This window comes from Haliotis rufescens, unplaced genomic scaffold, assembly GCF_023055435.1.
Source record: "Haliotis rufescens isolate VD_foot unplaced genomic scaffold, xgHalRufe1.0.p SCAF_29, whole genome shotgun sequence".
NCBI lineage: Eukaryota > Metazoa > Mollusca > Gastropoda > Lepetellida > Haliotidae > Haliotis > Haliotis rufescens.
The window spans coordinates 1,749,453-1,770,218 of NW_025963990.1; the positions used below are offsets into that span (position 1 = coordinate 1,749,453).

The 20,766-nt window shown below is 42.7% G+C and overlaps 1 protein-coding gene across 2 annotated transcripts in view; it reads left to right on the top strand.

The window, feature by feature from the left end:
* Positions 1-3,545: 3,545 nt before the first annotated feature.
* LOC124137708 overlaps positions 3,546-20,766 on the top strand; it is a 139,094-nt gene continuing 121,873 nt past the window's right edge. For both annotated transcript variants that reach the window (XM_048402760.1, XM_048402761.1), the window contains exons 1-4: positions 3,546-3,778; positions 9,852-9,942; positions 18,002-18,035; positions 18,607-18,739. In XM_048402760.1, the coding sequence (XP_048258717.1) occupies positions 3,620-3,778; positions 9,852-9,942; positions 18,002-18,035; positions 18,607-18,739 (417 nt within the window). In that variant the 5' untranslated portion in view covers positions 3,546-3,619. The remainder of the gene's footprint in view (positions 3,779-9,851; positions 9,943-18,001; positions 18,036-18,606; positions 18,740-20,766) is intronic.

Here is a 20,766-nt window from a genome sequence, read left to right on the forward strand (position 1 = left end):
GACCCAAGCCCTCCAAGAAGAATGTCGACGTATCCCACGCGACATCATCTGACGACTGCCTTTTTCTCTGCGCCGCAGTGTTGTTGTGTGGGAATGGCCAAACACGCTATTTATGTAACGTGTCATTGAAGTTTAAATTTTAGATGTGTGTGCCTTTTTCCATTACATTGAAAGCTAGTTTTGCTGCCCCTCTTCAATTCGGATAACTGTCATGCCAATATCGGATGATGTGTGACTGTCATTTTTAATGTTAACTTCGTTGAGATTTTGATCTTTTCGATACATTTTACTTCATATGTCTATCTTTTGTGGCTTCTTAACTAGATGTGAATTAAAACTATCGTAAAGTTTCCTTTGTTTTTCAGTGTATTATCCTTTAGATTCAGGCATACATTGCACATGCAAACTAATTATTGGAAGATAAAATTAATGAACGGGACAACAAGAAATTTATCCTCTGCTTTATGCCATAGATTAAACCCTGAAGCAAACACTTTCATTTCTGAAATTTGAAATACTCAGACCAACATATTAATAGAGAATGTTTATACATATTTTCCAGATGCAGAGACAAATCGAATATTGTCCGTTGTATTTAGCCATGGCAGGATCCGCTAATTGTGGTTTCGAATCCCGGATAAGTACTTGTGATTCACCTGTACCAGACCTGTAATCGTGGCTTACCGATGTGGTTAACACCACCTCCGTAGTTTAGTGAATAGAGCGTCTGTCCAGAGAGCAGAATGTGGTTGGTTGGACCCCCTTTGCGGCGTCATACCGAAATACCTTAAACGATGGTCCGTATAATCTGTCTATGGTGGGTATCCCTGCATGGTATTTCTGTGGGCTTGCACTATGAAACTATAAACACAACAAGCCCCGCCCCCCCACCATCAACATCCACCCATTTGAGGATAAAGTTTTGTCCCACAACGCCCACACCATTCCCAATGTGTATATTTGTATAGGTCAAATAATGTAATTATTGCGGATAGGACTTTTCAGACAAATGGCAAAACAGCGACTAGTTAAATAACAATCAACGTCATGGAGACTGAATCTGTCCGTTTTATTAAACTTTCTTTCTAAATGAAATACATCACCTGAGTGCGTCATGTGTTTGTGCCGTCATTGTCATCGTCACATTACGTACTGGTGTAGTTTGGTGAGAGAACAATTGGTCCAGTGGTCTGAGACGCCGCACTTTGTTGTGAAGAATTACCTGACGTTCCTTATGTGCCGGAATCTGCAGTTCCTTGAATCGAGTTTCAGATTATCCTGATCATGAACCGCTATTCTTCATCCCCATGTCAATATGTGTACCGCCTTTGTCATTTGGGCGCTCGCACATCATGTTTCCGGGGATATTCATGAAATACTATTCTAGCGGAGTTCAAACACATCCATACAAAATCAAACACAAAATGACAAACTTTTCCCAGGTGGGCATTATCAACAGGTGGACATTATTTACAGGTAGGTATTATTCACAGATGGACATTATTTACATGTAGGTATTATACACAGATGCACATTATTTACAGGGAGGCTTGATACACAGGTGGATATTATTGACAGGTAGATATTATCACAAGGTGGTTGTTTTTCAGAGACATTTACAGTACCCTGGTTTCCACAAGAGCTCTTTAAATGTTGTCTCAAATGTTGATACACATGCCAACCTACTTTACACAGCTACCTATACACGACTATGCATGTATTCTGAATTACTGAACATGCGGAGACGTCCCGTCGATCAAAATCTAGATACATTCACGGTAAATGACGTGAAGATGATTTATTAGGACACATATAGACTTAATGTCATGACTAGTAAACCGTTTAGGTGACATGTTAACCGAACCATCTGGAGTATACACGTGGTCTATTTATAAACCCCAGATTGACCTTAGAGATTTTTACAGCCCGACCGTTTTGTCAATACTGGAGGAATAAATTTGTATTGATGATTTGGTCTTCATCAGTTTTTGCTCTCTACATATCGTAATTAGCTACGTGACTTTGTACTGAATGACGACCGCCTCCGTGGCCTAGTGGTAGAGTGTCCGCCCGGAAAGCGGAATGTCTTGGGTTCGATCCCTGGCCGCGTCATATCAAAATACGTTAAAAGATGGTACTTGTTGCTACCCTGCCTGGCGCTCGGCATTAAGGAGATAAAACAAGGACTGGTCGACTCGGAGTCAGTATACTGTGTCTGAGTGGGGTATTCATTTTAAACTGCGGCATGGTATCTCAGTGGGCTAGCACTATCATTTGGCTTCAGTCCGGACTAGTACAAGCAGCCACACACACACACACACACACACACACACACACACACACTTTCCGCCCACATTTTGCCGACAACGTGGTGTAACTGAAATACTGTTTAAGGCGCTCTCAAACAGACTCGTTGAGTCCACTACACGTGATCATGACCCTGGTGTGACTGTAATTTGAGTAAATAGGCTCATTGAGGAAACCTGCTTTGGCCGCTTCAAGGCAACTGTTTTGGTATTTGTTCGGAGCCAATCCTGCGTCAACAAAGGATCATGCGTAGACTATAACCATCAGTTAACCATGTAACTGGACAATGGAAATAGTGTTGAGTGTGACCTGTGTGTTAGGGACTGCGTTACTTCGGTCCCCTGACAACAGCCAACGCGAAATGGCATAACTCAAACACTGTTGCAAGCGACGTTAAACTTTTAAAACACATTTTCGTTAAACGATTATTTTGCGATGTTTGTTGCGATGAAGGTGTTAATTCCCATATAAATTATATGTTCATTCTAAGTGCAGCGCTGCGTCCAGAAACGGAAACAAGTGGACTATAGTGGGTTCGAATCCCCGATATTGATCCTTGGTTTGCCATAACTATAGCCCCGGTTTCATGTGTTTAATATTTTAGGCATGTCATGATATAACTATAATACCGAATGAGACGGCTAGAACTCACTCACTCTCCATTCCACTAAGTGACACAGTTATGAAATATCTATAACATGAACCCAAAACAATCTTTGAGACCATTGTGTATGCCATTTATTAAATCACATATTTTAGTTTTCTTAATACTAGTCTTTTTTTCCTAATCTGATTTCAAAGCTAAAAGAACTCGGAAGTGGCTCTTCTAGATTCACCACTGACAATAAGCTACCTCAATATTGACAAAAGTTCGGTACCCATCAGTTGACATCGGTGCCACTGTCATCATCACCGCGTTCCTCAAATGGTTTCATGGAGATGGCCTTACTGCGGTGATAGCCCTCAGTTATGTCATGAAAACAATTTTTCCATGGTCGTGGATTTTCCCCTGCACCTCATTGTACAATACAATTCAATAGAAACATCCACTGTCTGTTGCTTATAATATCTTTTCAGATTAAATATGCACGGCCCATTGTGAATATCTCTGTACATACAACTGCATTGACAGGGATCTCTTTGTCGAGAGTAAGCTGTGAAAAACACATAAATCAACGTCCTTGTTTCCCTAACCCAATCGCATTGCACCTGCCCATGTGTGTAGAATTGAGCTGAAATTAGTTCAGTCATGTAAGACGTCGCTCAAGACTAAAGCTATACAACAACTTTGGAAAAGGATTTATTCTTCAAAATGCCGGGAAATCATTTTCCGGCAATTTGTGGAATAGTTGTTTTACTGATATGTGCTTCTTCAAGTTTCATTAACTTTGAACCGGGGTTTGAGTACCAGTACAAGTATGATTCCAATGCAAATGTGAAAAACATTGGAGATTTTCAAGTGTTAGCCAAGGTGAGTTGTTGAGTCCTATTTTATTTCCATATTGCTTATTTTTCTCAATTCCGCGTATTCATAATCAAAATATACTAACAGGAAGACATAAGCGAATAGGCCTGAAGAAAATGATTGACGTTTCAAATCTAGCCGTGCATCATCAGGCATTCTTTTGCAAAGCAATAACACATGATATACACTGGATGTCGATTTGTTGAGATGAAGCAGAATAGCCAAGGTGAGCTGTGGAGTCCTATTTTATTTCTGTATTGCTTATTTTTCTAAATCTGCGACAAAATGTAATCAAAATATCCTAAAAAAAGAAATACGTGAATACGTCTAAAGGAATGCTAAAGATTGACGTCAAAGTCATATGTACCTTACATGACTGGGTGGTCTTAGACAACGTAAGTAACACATTAAATAACCTGGATGTCGGTTTGTTGAGATGAAGCAGCCATTCCTAACCCAGTGTGATTGCTGCTTATTTCCGACAGTTCATATATCCAAATATTTTATTATGTATTTATTCACCTTTATCTAAACAGTTACTATATTCATTTGTCAGTATCTGCTTACCTTAAAGGGTCCTCTATATTTCGTGTATAGAGTAGGTAACCGAGACCGTAACACAAAACCTAAACAGTGTCTTATGGAGATGACCGTCGTTACCAGTATTCAGTGGTCACACATTTTCAGCTTATTTTTGAAAGAAAAACCCGAAGTGATGCAGGTCTTATACGTTTACCACTTAGGTGAAACCCACGAGAATCACAATCAGAGCAAATCTGGAATTCGAACCCACGAGTCTGGTAGATCTCTGGGAAGCAGCTCTACTCAACGATTTGTGGTGTGGCGACTTTACCACCCGTGCTCATATACTTAATACGGCATGAAACGAAATATGAATCCTTTCAAATATTAAAGAGAAATAAGTAGTTGGCAGATCACAATTACTCTGATTAGTTGCCATGGTGACGGTGTCATTACCAGGCGATAAGCTAAAACTCAAGAAATCACACACTTTTAATAGTTTCAAAATGGCTGAAACATCTCAAGCCTGAAATCAACTGAACTTCGCGATCGTGACAAGAGAGAAAAGTCGACTCCACCCTACAAACAGGTGACACGCTCTGCATACATAAGATTATATCGGGACAAAAACAGAGAACTGTTTGTAAATGAACAATCCAATATGCATTTGTACACATCAATACACAATCAAACCAAAAGAGGTATGAACTTAATTTGATTACGGAAAATCTTTAATGTATCTTAATTATGCACCTATATGTACACCTACACCTAAATGTGCACCTACACCTACACCTAAATGTACACCTGCACCTACATGTACACCTACACTTACACCTATATGTACACCTACACCTATATCCACACCTACCCCTATATGTACACCTACACCTATATGTACACCTACACCTATATGTACACCTACACCTACACCTACACCTATATGTACACCTACACCTATATGTACACCTACACCTACACCTACACCTACACCTACACCTATATGTACACCTACACCTATATGTACACCTACACCTATATGTACACCTACACCTACACCTATATGTACACCTACACCTACACCTATATGTACACCTACACCTATATGTACACCTACACCTATATGTACACCTACACCTACACCTATATGTACACCTACACTTATATGTACACCTACACCTATATGTACACCTACACCTATATGTACACCTACACCTATATGTACACCTACACCTATATGTACACCTACACCTATATGTACACCTACACCTAAATGTACACCTACACCTACAACTAAATGTTCACCTACACCTACACCTACACCTCTATGTACACCTACACCTACACCTCTATGTACACCTACACCTACACCTATATGTACACCTACACCTACACCTATATGTACACCTACACCTATATGTACACCTACACCTATATGTACACCTACACCTACCCCTATATGTACACCTACACCTATATGTACACCTACACCTACACCTATATGTACACCTACACCTATATGTACACCTACACCTATATGTACACCTACACCTATATGTACACCTACACCTATATGTACACCTACACCTAAATGTACACCTACACCTACAACTAAATGTACACCTACACCTATACCTACACCTACACCTAAATGTACACCTACACCTACACCTCTATGTACACCTACACCTACACCTATATGTACACCTTCACCTACACCTATATGTACACCTACACCTATATGTACACCTACAACTACATCTAAACCTTCATGTACAGCTACCTCTACACCTACATCTACACCTTCATCCATACTTATACCAACACCTACACCTACACCAATAGTATCTTTTTTACCATTAACAATGTTAAAACGACCCGAATAGTTTCTCCTTTATGGTGTCAATTTACATGAAAACTTTCGGAAACGTAATCCTGTTCTAGAATTACAATGTTATTATGAGTGTTATCATTCCTGATCCAAGGGCAAAGTAACCCTATATTTTAGCATTAGGCTTAGGACAGTCGCAGCATTACGATCGCTTTGTGGGGCGTGACAACCCACACGATGACGCTGCACGAAACGAGCTCCGAATTAACCTCTCAATGTATTCAGGGTGCCAGTTGAAGCGTAAGAAGCACGCAGTTGTCTTGCGTCTGCCTCACATGTCTGATCACGGGATCCTGGGACAAACCGACTCGTGTTATTCAAATCGCCCAGTGATACCCAATTTCCCATGTGTTAGGCAAGGTGATTATCTTTGTGGTATCGATTTTATGATCATGACATATATATTCGACCTGTAAACATTTTAAAACGATGTCGGGGAACAAATGCTTGGCCTCATAAATTATATGTTGAGAAAAACTGTTTTGATTGAGGACTAATCATTTACATAGCAACTGCGTTGATTAAGATGATCAGGTGCATTGTCTACGTAACTACAATATATGTTAGGGGCCTAATGACTTTGAAACAGCGTGAGATATAACGAGCACAAAGAGAACTTCAACACCAATTCGTTTGAGCCGAACTTGAATTTCATTGAGAAGGTATCGAATTATCAATATTTCGAGATAAAGTGAGTGAGTAACGTATTAAACGGTACTTTAGTATAAACAGTTATTTCAATGGTGTCAGCTTGATGTGGAAGGATGTCCAAAGTGGCGCAGGTGTTCGTGAGTGAGTGAGTTTCGGGAAACGTTTCAAACAGTATTTCAGAAACAGCTATATCATTCAATGTGGAGGAATGCCCTAAGTGAAGCAGCCCTAAGATCTGGACCTGTTTGGTGACACACACGGGCACTCGTATGATGCTGACAAACATAGAATCATTATCGGGGGATCCGGAATTCAAACACACAATCACAGCGGTGATGTATAATATTTTTGCTTTTTGTTGCACGCACGCACGCACGCACGCACGCACGCACGCACGCACGCACGCACGCACGCACGCACGCACGCACGCACGCACGCACGCACGCACGCACGCACGCACGCACGCACGCACGCAGTCCCTCCCTACAGGTGTGTGTGGGGGGACGGGAGGCCCAGTCGTCTAAGGCGCCGCGATTCGCTGTGCAGAGTTGCGTCCCTTGGGCATGCCAGAAACCTATGATTGTGGGTTCGAATTATATATTATTATACATTATATAAGGCTATAAAAGGGTATATAGTGCTAGCTGGACCGAAGGTTCATAGGTTGTAGAAAATGAATAAAAGTTATACTGAAAGTTCAATATTACATTCCCAGCGGTAGTGAATATAATATAATATCGACGCAAACACAACCCCGAAGGGCGCCATGTTTATTACTTATAATACAGTTTATATTCACACGAATATTATTTAAATGTGCTTAACATGACACTGTTATGGAAAAACAAAAGTTACATATTTTGTTCAGGATATTCGATATAGCTTAAAAACAGTTTAAATGATTTCCATTTATCCATTGCTGATCACCTATCAGCGCCAATTATCTGTTGGCTTCCCTTGTTTAGTTTCCACTTTTTGTTTTCTTATAACTTTTGTTGTTCTTACAGGTACATTTATATATTCTCTGCCTCATAGTATTCATTCACCCGATGAAGGAGTAAGCATATACTCCGAAACTTTGTGTTCTCATTATGAAGAAGTTAACATCCATATTCCTTATGTGTATCACTTCTAAATGCCATTCAAAGACTTTGTTCAAATAATGTCTCACTCGCACCTTCAAAACATATATGTTAAAAATAAGATATAAATATTGGAGCCATATATAACTGAGTGGTAACCCCAGGACAACAGAGGGCTTGTATGAGTCCCATCTAATCGTCCCTTTCTTACGACTAATACATATAAAACGTCAACATAAATATAAAACGTCTCCGTAAATATAAAACGTCAACGTAAATATAAAACGTCTTCATAAATATAAAACGTCAACGTAAATATAATACGTCTTCGTAAATATAAAACATATCCGTAAATATTAAACGTAAACGTATATATAAAACGTAAACGTAAATATAAAACGTCAACGTAAATATAAAACGTCTTCGTAAATATAAAACGTCAACGTAAATATAATACGTCTTCGTAAATATGAAACGTCTTCGTAAATATAAAACATCTCCGTAAATATAAAACGTCAACGTAAATATAAAACGTCTCCGTAAATATAAAACGTCTTCGTAATTATACAACGTCTCAATAAATATAAAACGTCAACGTAAATATAAAATGTCAAGGCCAGAGGATAACCAGCCTCGATTATCCGACGAAGTGAACAGCTTCCATTGAGCATGAAAACAGCTTAAGGAACATGAACTTGATTTGTGTGTGTGTCTACTTGTACCAGTCCGGATTAATGCCGATGTTATAGTGCTGTCCCACTGAGATACCATACCGCAGTTAAACACGAATATCCCACTCACACACACAATATACTGACTCTGAGGCGACCAGTCCATGTTCTAGCCCCTTAATGCCGAGCGCTAGGCAGGGTAACAAGTACCATCTTTTAACACGTTTTGTGGTACGACACGGTCGAAGTGCGAACCCCGGATCTTCCGATCTCCGGGCGGACGCTCTATCACTAGACCACAGAGACGGTCTAGGACCAGGTTGGGGAAAATAAGCAAACACGTAAGATTCAATTCATTAAACCTTATTTAGGTTTATACAAACGGTATTATGAATATACGTGGAATACCCTGCTACAGAGATAATGTCTATGATAGACCACTCTACTCCTGTACATCATCTTGTGTCCATGACAGAACACTCTACTCCTGTACATCATCTTGTGTCTATGACAGAACACTCTTCTCCTGTACATCATCTTGTGTCCATGACAGAACACTCTACTCCTGTACATCATCTTGTGTCTATGATAGAACACTCTACTCCTGTACATCATCTTGTGTCTATGATAGAACACTCTTCTCCTGTACATCATCTTGTGTCCATGACAGAACACTCTACTCCTGTACATCATCTTGTGTCTATGACAGAACACTCTACTCCTGTACATCATCTTGTGTCTATGATAGAACACTCTTCTCCTGTACATCATCTTGTGTCCATGACAGAACACTCTACTCCTGTACATCATCTTGTGTCTATGATAGAACACTCTACTCCTGTACATCATCTTGTGTCTATGATAGAACACTCTTCTCCTGTACATCATCTTGTGTCCATGACAGAACACTCTACTCCTGTACATCATCTTGTGTCTATGACAGAACACTCTTTTCATGCACATCATCTTGGGTCTGTGAGTCAGGTCTATTTATTGAAACAGGCAGATATGAAGGTATTGCAAGAGAACATATACTTTGTAGGATTTGTGAAACTGATTGTATTGAAGATGAATAGCACTTTTTATGTCCAGTGTTTATTGATTTAAGAGCAAAATATCTGAATACATATTTCTACCACAACCCAAACGGTAACAAATTTTGTACATTAATGACTTGTGATTGTACAGAAACTATGAGATATTTATCAATGTTCATTTATCATGCTATGACTTAAGATTGTTTGATTTATTGATTGATTCAGGTCGGCTACATCAACGTCGGAGACAGCGGGGACGGACAGGAGGTCTACGTGAAGGTGTATGCTCTGGCTCTGAAGACCAAACACACAGAAGGTAGCAACTACTACTCCTCCTCCTCCTCCTACTACTACTACTACTACTACTACTACTACTACTACTACTACTACTACTACTACTACTACTACTACTACTACTACAACTACAACTGATACAATAAAAAATACTACACACAGCAATATTCCAACAATATAAAGGCGGTCTGTAAGTAATCAAGTCTGGACCAGACAATCCAGAGATTGATATCATGATATCGATGCACACAATTGGGATACGATGACATGCATCAACCAAGTTAGCGAGCCTCACCACCCGATCCCGCAAGCATAGGATGACCTATTCTACCCAGGATCTTCACGGGTTACGAAGTCCGAGTTTGCTCTATGTAATTTAACATTGACCAGGAAGACTTGTGTGTCTTTATAATTAGCTATTTATAGTGAAGGGAATGTTACTCAAGTCCAAATTGAATCGTTCGGCTTTCCCGCACACAGCAGCAAATTGAATCGTTCGACTTTCCCTTACACAGCAGCACATTGAATCGGTCGGCTTCCCCTTTCACACCAACAAATTGAATGGTTCGGCCTCCCCTTACACAGCAACAAATTGAATCGTTTGGCCTCCCCCTTCACAGCAACAAATTGAATCGCTCGACTTTCCCTTACACAGCAGCAAATTGAATCGTTCGGCTTTCCCTTACACAGTAACAAATTGAATCGTTCGGCTTTCCCTTACACAGCAGCAAATTGAATCGTTCGGCTTTCCCTCACACAGCAGCAAATTGAATCGTTCGACTTTCCCTGACACAGCAACAAATTGAATCGTTTGGCTTTCCCTTACACAGCAGCAAATTGAATCGTTTCGCCTCCCCTTTCACAGCAACAAATTGAATCGTTCGACTTTCCCTTACACAGCAGCAAATTGAATCGTAGAGATTTCCCTTACACAGCAGCAAATTGAATCGTTTGGCTTTCCCTTTCACAGCAACAACTGAATCGTTCAGCCTCACCTTTCACAGCAACAAATTGAATCGTTCGGCTTTCCCTTTCACAGCAACAAATTGAATGGTTCGGCCTCCCCTTACACAGCAACATATTGAATCGTTCGGCCTCCCCTCAGACAGCAACAAATTGAATCGTGTGGCCTCCCCTTTCACAGCAACAAGTGAATCATTTTGTCCTCCCTCCCCTTCCACAGCAACAAACTGAATCAATGACATCCCCCCCCCGGCCCCCCCCCCCCCCCCCCCCCCCCCCCCGCCCCCTTACACACCAACAAATTATTTAATCGTTTGGCTTCCACTTACACAGCAACAAATTAAATCGTTCGGCTTTCCCTTACACAGCACAAATTTGAATCGTTAGGCTTTCCCTTACACAGCAACAAATTGAATGGTTCGGCTTTCCCTTACACAGCAGCAAATTGAATCGTGTGGCCTCCCCTTTCACAGCAACAAGTGAATCATTCTGCCCTCCCTCCCCTTCCACAGCTACAAACTGAATCTATGACATCCCCCCCCCCCCCCCCTTTACACAGCAACAAATTATTTAATCGTTCGGCCTCCCCTTTCACAGCAACAAATTGAATCGTTTGGCCTCCCCTTTCACAGCAACAAATTGAATGGTTCGGCTTTCCCTTACACAGCAGCAAATTGAATCGTTCTGCTTTCCTTTACACAGCAACAAATTGAATCGTTCAGCTTCCGATTTTACAGCAACAAATTGAATGGTTCGGCCTTCCCTTTCACAGCAACAAATTGAATGGTCCGGCTTTCCCTTACACAGCAGCAAATTGAATCGTTCTGCTTTCCTTTACACAGCAACAAATTGAATCGTTCAGCTTCCGATTTTACAGCAACAAATTGAATGGTTCGGCCTTCCCTTTCACAGCAACAAATTAAATCGTTCGGCTTTCCCTTACACAGCAGAAAATTGAATCGTTCGGCTTTCCCTTACACAGCACCAAATTGAATCGGTGAAAGGGGAGGCCGAACGATTCAATATGTTGTGTAAGGGGAGGCCGAACGATTCAATTTGATGCTGTGAAAGGGGAAGCCGAACCATTCAATTTGTTGCTGTGAAAGGGGAGGCCGAACCATTCAATTTGTTGCTGTGAAAGGGGAGGCCAAACGATTCAATTTGTTGCTGTGTAAGGGGAGGCCAAACGATTCAATTTGTTGCTGTGTAAGGGAAAGCCGAACCATTCAATTTGTTGCTGTGAAAGGGGAGGCCGAACGATTCAATTTGCTGCTGTGTAAGGGAAAGCCGAAGCATTCTATTTGTTGCTGTGCAAGGGGAGGCCAAACGATTCAATTTGTTGCTGTGTAAGAGAAAGCCGAACGATTCAATTTGTTGCGTTGTAAGGGGAGGCTGAACGATTCAATTTGTTGCTGTGTAAGGGGAGGCCGACCTATTGAATTTGTTGCTGTAAAAGGGGAGGCCGAACGATTCAATTTGATGTTGTGTAAGGGGAAGCCGAACGATTCAATTGGTTGGTGTGTGAGGGGAAGCTGAATGATTCAATTTACTGCTGTGTGAAGGGAGGGGGGATGTCATAGATTCAGTTTGTTGCTGTGTAAGGGGAGGGAGAGCAAAATGATGCACTTGTTGCTGTGAAAGGGGAGGCCACACGATTCAATTTGTTGCTGTGTGAGGGGAGGGAGGGCAAAATAATTCACTTGTTGATGTGAAAGGGGAGGCCGAACCATTCAATTTATTGCTGTGAAAGGGGAGGCCGAACGATTCAATATGTTGCTGTGTAAGGGAAAGACGAACGATTCAATTTGCTGCTGTGTGAGGGAAAGCCGAACGATTCAATTTGCTGCTGTGTAAGGGAAAGCCGAACGATTCAATTTGTTGCTGTGTGAGGGGAGGCCTAACGATTCAATTTGTTGCTGTGTAAGGTGAGGCAGAACGATTCAATTTGTTGCTGTGAAAGGGGAAGCCGAAGCATTCAATTTGTTGCTGTGTAAGGGGAGGCCGAACCGTTCAATTTTGCTTCGATTTATTTCTGTGTAAGGGGAGGCCGAACGATTCAATTTGTTGCTGTGTAAGGGAAAGCCGAACGATTCAAATTATTGCTGTGAAAGGGGAGGCCGAACGATTCAGTTGTTGCTGTGAAAGGGGAAGTGGAATAATTCAATTTGTTGCTGTAAAAGGGGAAGCCAAGCGATTCAATTTATTGCTGTGAAAGGGGAGCCGAACGATTCAATATGTTGTTGTGTAAGGGGAGGCCGAACGATTCAATTTGTTGCTGTGAAAGGGGAGGCCGAATGATTCAGTTGTTGCTGTGATAGGGGAAGCCGAACGATTCAATTTGTTGCTGTGAAAGGGGAGGCCGTACCATTCAATTTGTTGCTGTGAAAGGGGAGGCCGAACCATTCAATTTGTTGCTGTGAAAGGGGAAGCCGAACGATTCAATTTGTTGCTGTGAAAGGGGAAGCTGAGCGATTCAATGTATTGCTGTGAAAGGGGAGGCTGAACGATTCAATATGTTGTTGTGTAAGGGGAGTCCGAACCATTTAATTTGTTGCTGTGAAAGGGAAAGCTGAACGATTCAATTTGATGCCGTGTAAGGGGAAGCCGAACCATTCAATTTGTTTCTGTGAAAGGGGAGGCCGAACCATTCAATTTGTTGCTGTGAAAGGGGAGGCCGAACCATTCAATTTGTTGCTGTGAAAGGGGAGGCCAAACGATTCAATTTGTTGGTGTGTAAGGGGAGGCCGAACGATTTAATTTGCTGCTGTGTAAGGGAAAGCCGAACCATTGAATTTGTTGCTGTGAAAGGGGAGGCCAAACGATTCAATTTGTTGCTGTGTAAGGGAAAGCCGAACGATTCAATTTGCTGCTGTGTAAGGGAAAGCCGAACCATTCAATTTGTTGCTGTGAAAGGGGAGGCCAAACGATTCAATTTGCTGCTGTGTAAGGGAAAGCCGAAGCATTCAATGTGTTGCTGTGAAAGGGGAGGCCAAACGATTCAATTTGTTGCTGTGTATAAGAAAGACGAACGATTCAATTTGTTGCGTTGTAAGGGGAGGCCGAACGATTCAATTTGTTTCTGTGTAAGGGGAGGCCGACCTATTGAATTTGTTGCTGTGAAAGGGGAGGCCGAACGATTCAATTTGATGTTGTGTAAGGGGAAGCCGAACGATTCAATTTGTTGGTGTGTGAGGGGAGGCTGAACGATTCAATTTACTGCTGTGTGAGGGGAGGGGGGATGTCATAGATTCAGTTTGTTGCTGTGTAAGGGGAGGGAGAGCAAAATGATGCACTTGTTGCTGTGAAAGGGGAGGCCACACGATTCAATTTGTTGTTGTGTGAGGGGAGGGAGGGCAAAATGATTCACTTGTTGATGTGAAAGGGGAGGCCGAACCATTCAATTTATTGCTGTGAAAGGGGAGGCCGAACGATTCAATATGTTGCTGTGTAAGGGAAAGACGAACGATTCAATTTGCTGCTGTGTGAGGGAAAGCCGAACGGTTCAATTTGCTGCTGTGTAAGGGAAAGCCGAACGATTCAATTTGCTGCTGTGTGAGGGGAGGCCTAACGATTCAATTTGTTGCTGTGTAAGGTGAGGCAGAACGATTCAATTTGTTGCTGTGTAAGGTGAGGCAGAACGATTCAATTTGTTGCTGTGAAAGGGGAAGCCGAACGATTCAATTTGTTGCTGTGTAAGGGGAGGCCGAAGCATTCAATTTGTTGCTGGGAAAGGGGAAGCTGAACGATTCGATTTATTTCTGTGTAAGGGGAGGCCGAACGATTCAATTTGTTGCTGTGTAAGGGAAAGCCGAACGATTCAAATTATTGCTGTGAAAAGGGAGGCCGAACGATTCAGTTGTTGCTGTGAAAGGGGAAGTGGAATTATTCAATTTGTTGCTGTAAAAGGGGAAGCCAAGCGATTCAATTTATTGCTGTGAAAGGGGAGGCCGAACGATTCAATATGTTGTTGTGTAAGGGGAGGTCGAACGATTCAATTTGTTGCTGTGAAAGGGGAGGCCGAACGATTCAGTTGTTGCTGTGATAGGGGAAGCCGAACGATTCAATTTGTTGCTGTAAAAGGGGAGGCCGTACCATTCAATTTGTTGCTGTGAAAGGGGAGTCCGAACCATTCAATTTGTTGTTGTGAAAGGGGAAGCCGAACGATTCAATTTGTTGCTGTGAAAGGGGAAGCTGAGCGATTCAATTTATTGCTGTGAAAGGGGAGGCTGAACGATTCAATATGTTGTTGTGTAAGGGGAGTCCGAACCATTTAATTTGTTGCTGTGAAAGGGAAAGCTGAACGATTCAATTTGATGCTGTGTAAGGGGAAGCCGAACCATTCAATTTGTTTCTGTGAAAGGGGAGGCCGAACCGTTCAATTTGTTGCTGTGAAAGGGGAGGCCGAACCATTCAATTTGTTGCTGTGAAAGGGGAGGCCAAACGATTCAATATGTTGGTGTGTAAGGGGAGGCCGAACGATTTAATTTGCTGCTGTGTGAGGGAAAGCCGAACCATTGAATTTGTTGCTGTGAAAGGGGAGGCCAAACGATTCAATTCGTTGCTGTGTAAGGCAAAGCCGAACGATTCAATTTGCTGCTGTGTAAGGGAAAGCCGAACCATTCAATTTGTTGCTGTGAAAGGGGAGGCCAAACGATTCAATTTGCTGCTGTGTAAGGGAAAACCGAAGCATTCAATTTGTTGCTGTGAAAGGGGAGGCCAAACGATTCAATTTGTTGCTGTGTAAAAGAAAGCCGAACGATTCAATTTGTTGCGTTGTAAGGGGAGGCCGAACGATTCAATTTGTTGCTGTGTAAGGGGAGGCCGACCTATTGAATTTGTTGCTGTGAAAGGGGAGGCCGAACGATTCAATTTGATGTTGTGTAAGGGGAAGCCGAACGATTCAATTTGTTGGTGTGTGAGGTGAGGCTGAACGATTCAATTTACTGCTGTGTGAGGGGAGGGGGGATGTCGAACGATTCAGTTAGTTGCTGTGTAAGGGGAGGGGGAGCAAAATGATGCACTTGTTGCTGTGAAAGGGGAGGCCACACGATTTAATTTGTTGCTGTGTGAGGGGAGGGAGGGCAAAATGATTCACTTGTTGATGTGAAAGGGGAGGCCGAACCATTCAATTTATTGCTGTGAAAGGGGAGGCCGAACGATTCAATATGTTGCTGTGTAAGGGAAAGACGAACGATTCAATTTGCTGCTGTGTGAGGGAAAGCCGAACGATTCAATTTGCTGCTGTGTAAGGGAAAGCCGAACGATTCAATTTGTTGCTGTCTGAGGGGAGGCCTAACGATTCAATTTGTTGCTGTGTAAGGTGAGGCAGAACGATTCAATTTGTTGCTGTGAAAGGGGAAGCCGAACGATTCAATTTGTTGCTGTGTAAGGGGAGGCCGAACCATTCAATTTGTTGCTGGGAAAGGGGAAGCTGAACGATTCGATTTATTTCTGTGTAAGGGGAGGCCGAACGATTCAATTTGTTGCTGTGTAAGGGAAAGCCGAACGATTCAAATTATTGCTGTGAAAGGGGAGGCCGAACGATTCAGTTGTTGCTGTGAAAGGGGAAGTGGAATAATTCAATTTGTTGCTGTAAAAGGGGAAGCCAAGCGATTCAATTTATTGCTGTGAAAGGGGAGGCCGAACGATTCAATATGTTGTTGTGTAAGGGGAGGTCGAACGATTCAATTTGTTGCTGTGAAAGGGGAGGCCGAACGATTCAGTTGTTGCTGTGATAAGGGAAGCCGAACGATTCAATTTGTTGCTGTGAAAGGGGAGGCCGTACCATTCAATATGTTGCTGTGAAAGGGGAGGCCGAACCATTCAATTTGTTGCTGTGAAAGGGGAAGCCGAACGATTCAATTTGTTGCTGTGAAAGGGGAAGCTGAGCGATTCAATTTATTGCTGTGAAAGGGGAGGCTGAACGATTCAATATGTTGTTGTGTAAGGGGAGTCCGAACCATTTAATTTGTTGCTGTTAGAGGGAAAGCTGAACGATTCAATTTGATGCTGTGTAAGGGGAAGCCGAACCATTCAATTTGTTTCGGTGAAAGGGGAGGCCGAACCATTCAATTTGTTGCTGTGAAAGGGGAGGCCAAACCATTCAATTTGTTGCTGTGAAAGGGGAGGCCAAACGATTCAATTTGTTGGTGTGTAAGGGGAGGCCGAACGATTTAATTTGCTGCTGTGTAAGGGAAAGCCGAACCATTGAATTTGTTGCTGTGAAAGGGGAGGCCAAGCGATTCAATTTGCTGCTGTGTAAGGGAAAGCCGAACCATTCAATTTGCTGCTGTGTAAGGGAAAGCCGAACGATTTAATTTGTTGCTGTGTAAGGGGAGGCCTAACGATTCAAAATGTTGCTGTGTAAGGGAAAGTCGAACGATTAAATTTGCTGCTGTGTGAGGGAAAGCCGGACTATTCAATTTGCTGCTGTGTAAGAGAAAGCCGAACGATTCAATTTGTTGCTTTGTAAGGGGAGGCCGAACGATTCAATTTGTTGCTGTGTAAGGGGAGACCGACCTATTGAATTTGTTGCTGTGAAAGGGGAGGCCGAACGATTCAATTTGATGCTGTGTGAGGGGAGGGGGGATGTGAAAGATTCAGTTTGTTGCTGTGTAAGGGGGGGGTGCAAAAGGTTTTTACTTGTTGCCGTGAAAGAGAAAGCCGAACGATTCAATTTGTTGCTTTGTAAGGGGAGGCCGAACGATTCAATTTGTTGCTGTGTAAGGGGAGACCGACCTATTGAATTTGTTGCTGTGAAAGGGGAAGCTGAACGATTCAATTTGCTGCTGTGTGAGGGGAGGGGGGATGTCATAGATTCAGTTTGTTGCTGTGTGAGGGGAGGCCGAACGATTCAATTTGTTTCTGTGTAAGGGAAAGCCGAACGATTCAATTTGCTGCTGTGTAAGGGAAAGCCGAACGATTCAATTTGTGGCTGTGTAAGGGGAAGCCGAACGATTTAATTTGTTGCTGTGTAAGGGGGGCGGGGGGGGGGGGGGAGGGGGAGTGTTAGCTCTATTTGCTGTTTATACTGCCCCTGTGGTCAAGCTAGACATAACATGTCTGTTAACATTTGATAACCTACTTCATGCTTACTTTATTTTCTTCTTTAATTTCAGACACCATTGGCCACCGTTTGGACTTCTCGAAATGGTAATAGTTAGTAGAGAGAGCGCGAATACGTGTACATATCTCTTTGCTCAAAGTATGTTATTGGGATAGGACGGAAATGTAAGGTGTAGCCAATGTCATGACCTCGTATTACGGTATGACAATGAGTGAGTGAGTGAGTGATGGAGTACAAGAGAGTGATGAAGAAAGAAATGGATTGAGTGATGGAGTGACAGAGTAAGTGAGAGTGAGTGATGGAGTGAGTGAGTGAGTGAGTGAGTGAGAGATGGAGTGATGGAGTGAGTGAGTGATGAAGTGTAAGATGGAGTGAGTGAGTGAGGGATGGAGTGAGTTTATGCTGCATCCTAGGTTTGCAGTTATTAGGGTAGTTTAGCGTTGCTACACGGACTTGGGCCAAATGCAGTCTGGGGAAAGACGTTGTAACTACTACCGTTTGTGAAGGTGAGACAACGTCTCAATGAAGACAGGGTAAATGTAATCAATCGCAAAATATATCTTGACACTGCCCGTTATCTCAAGTCTTCAAGATGTGTCAGGCTTGACCATGATATATATCAGATCTTCATATCTACATTCAAACTGTATCTCGCAGGTTCTCGTTTGTGATCACGCCCCATGGCGAGATTCTCCACGTCTACCACCCTCCCGACGACGACGATGAAGCTGTTGCCATGAAGAAGGGAGCCGCCGCCATGTTTGCGTCTCGTCTACACCAGGCCACTGAGGTAATGACTGACTGTTATGTCAAAGTTAATCAGGGGTCTTTGTCTCCCAGAGTTAAACTGGGCACCGATGGGGATTCCGGGTTAGACATAATCCCAGTTCCCCATGCTTAAAGAAGGGGCGGACTAATGAGGGTCGAATGGTGACATGGCTGATTGCGTGGCGCTGTGCCTCGATTGCGTGGACCGTTCTTCACGCAGTCAACCACTGGTTTGTTTGATCCAGTCTCGATGATTCACAGACCATGTGGTATTGCTGGAATATTGCTGAGACTTTCAAATGTCCCCGATCACATCGGTGAGTGAGTGATGGTTTACGCCGCTTTTAGCTGTATCCCAGCAATATCACTAGGAGGGACACCAGACATCATCATTATACCTGTTAATTAAACTCGGGTTTTAAGCGTGTCGAGAGAACGCTTTAACCTTAAGGCCACCCCATCCCCGTGAAAACATGTGTCATAATGCAGTGAGTGGTCCATTTGCACAAAACGATCATAGCATCAACCCTGTCGTAACTATAATTTTACTTTAAACAAGAAGTATCGATTAGTGTACAGTGAAATCTTCCTAACTTGTCCTCGGGACCATACGTGGGAAATACATCGAGTTACTAGTAGTTCGAGACAAGCGGAAATCCGTTACTTCACCACAGTGATTAATTAGAGATTCTATTTCAGTCGATTCAGATCTACCTCGTAACATCGACGTAAACGCTATATCGAGTGAACGGATGTCAACAACCATTCTTTTCTACTACTCCCCACATAGTATTAGACTCCCTGCGTGGGCATAAGTGGCCCGTCGTCCAAAACACTGCCATTCTGAAGGCAGAAATACTTCCCTCTGGCGTCCCAGAACCCTATTATAACAGGTTCGAATCCCACTTTCATCCTCATTACGATGCTTGGTTTGTCAGCAAATTCCAAAGTCGTTATCATCTACAACCTGCATAAGTTTCAGCTTTCCTTTTGACCCACGGGAAATGTCAAGTTTTAAAGGAAAGTTTTGAAATGTCGGTATGAAAATTATAAGGCATGTCAAGTGTTCATGTTCAGCCAATTGTGTGTTGGAGAACTAATCTAACAACGCTCGTCACGAAATAAACACAAATGAAAATTTCAAGTCTCTAACACCCTTACAAATACTGCCTCCCTCTCCCGACGGGAAATTTGACATCGGGGAATATTACCATTTCATAAGTTCTGCTTTCTAATGCAACACCGCTGCCTTTTGTACACAGCTGACAAAGGTAACTTATGAACAGTCTCGCCGATCTCGCCGATAACTATGTAAGAATTACGTATTCATGAGATATGGCGTTCCCTCGTTGTGGTTCAGCGTCCACGAAACGACACGTCGCAGCAGGTCGGTGGTAGCGCCGTCTTCATATTACCCATGTAAAGATATCGTGTGTTCGTGTGTGAAGACATTAATTAAGTTCATATAAAAATTGGCCAATGCTCCTCGGCTATACAATAAATATGTATGTTTCTTTGTCGTTACAATAGCGACGCAACTTTCAAGCCATATGACGGCGGCCAATCGAGTATGGAGTGAGTGAGTTGGGTTTAACGCCGCTTTTAACAGTATTCCAGTTATATCGCTGCGTGTCAGCTTAATGTGGGTGAAAAGCCCGAAGTGATGCAGGTCTCAGACGTTTACCACTTCGGTGAAACCCATGAGCACGGGTGTGGTGCAGACAAACCTTGAAATATAATGGGTGATTCGAACCTACAATCATAGGTTTCTGGCGTGCCCAAGGGACGCAACTCTGCACAGCGAATAGCGGCGCCTTAGACGACTGGGCCACCCATGCCCCCCACTCGAGTATGGACCAGGCAAACTAGTTATTGATAAGATGAGAAACGAAAAACGGCGTCGGGTGACCATAACGGGCAGTCAACTTTCTTGACCACCCGATCAACTTACGACTAGCATAGATAAGAAAAACCTATTGCAACCAGGAATCTCTACCTGAGTCAGTACAGATATGATTCTGTTCGAAATATGAACATGATTATAAGGGG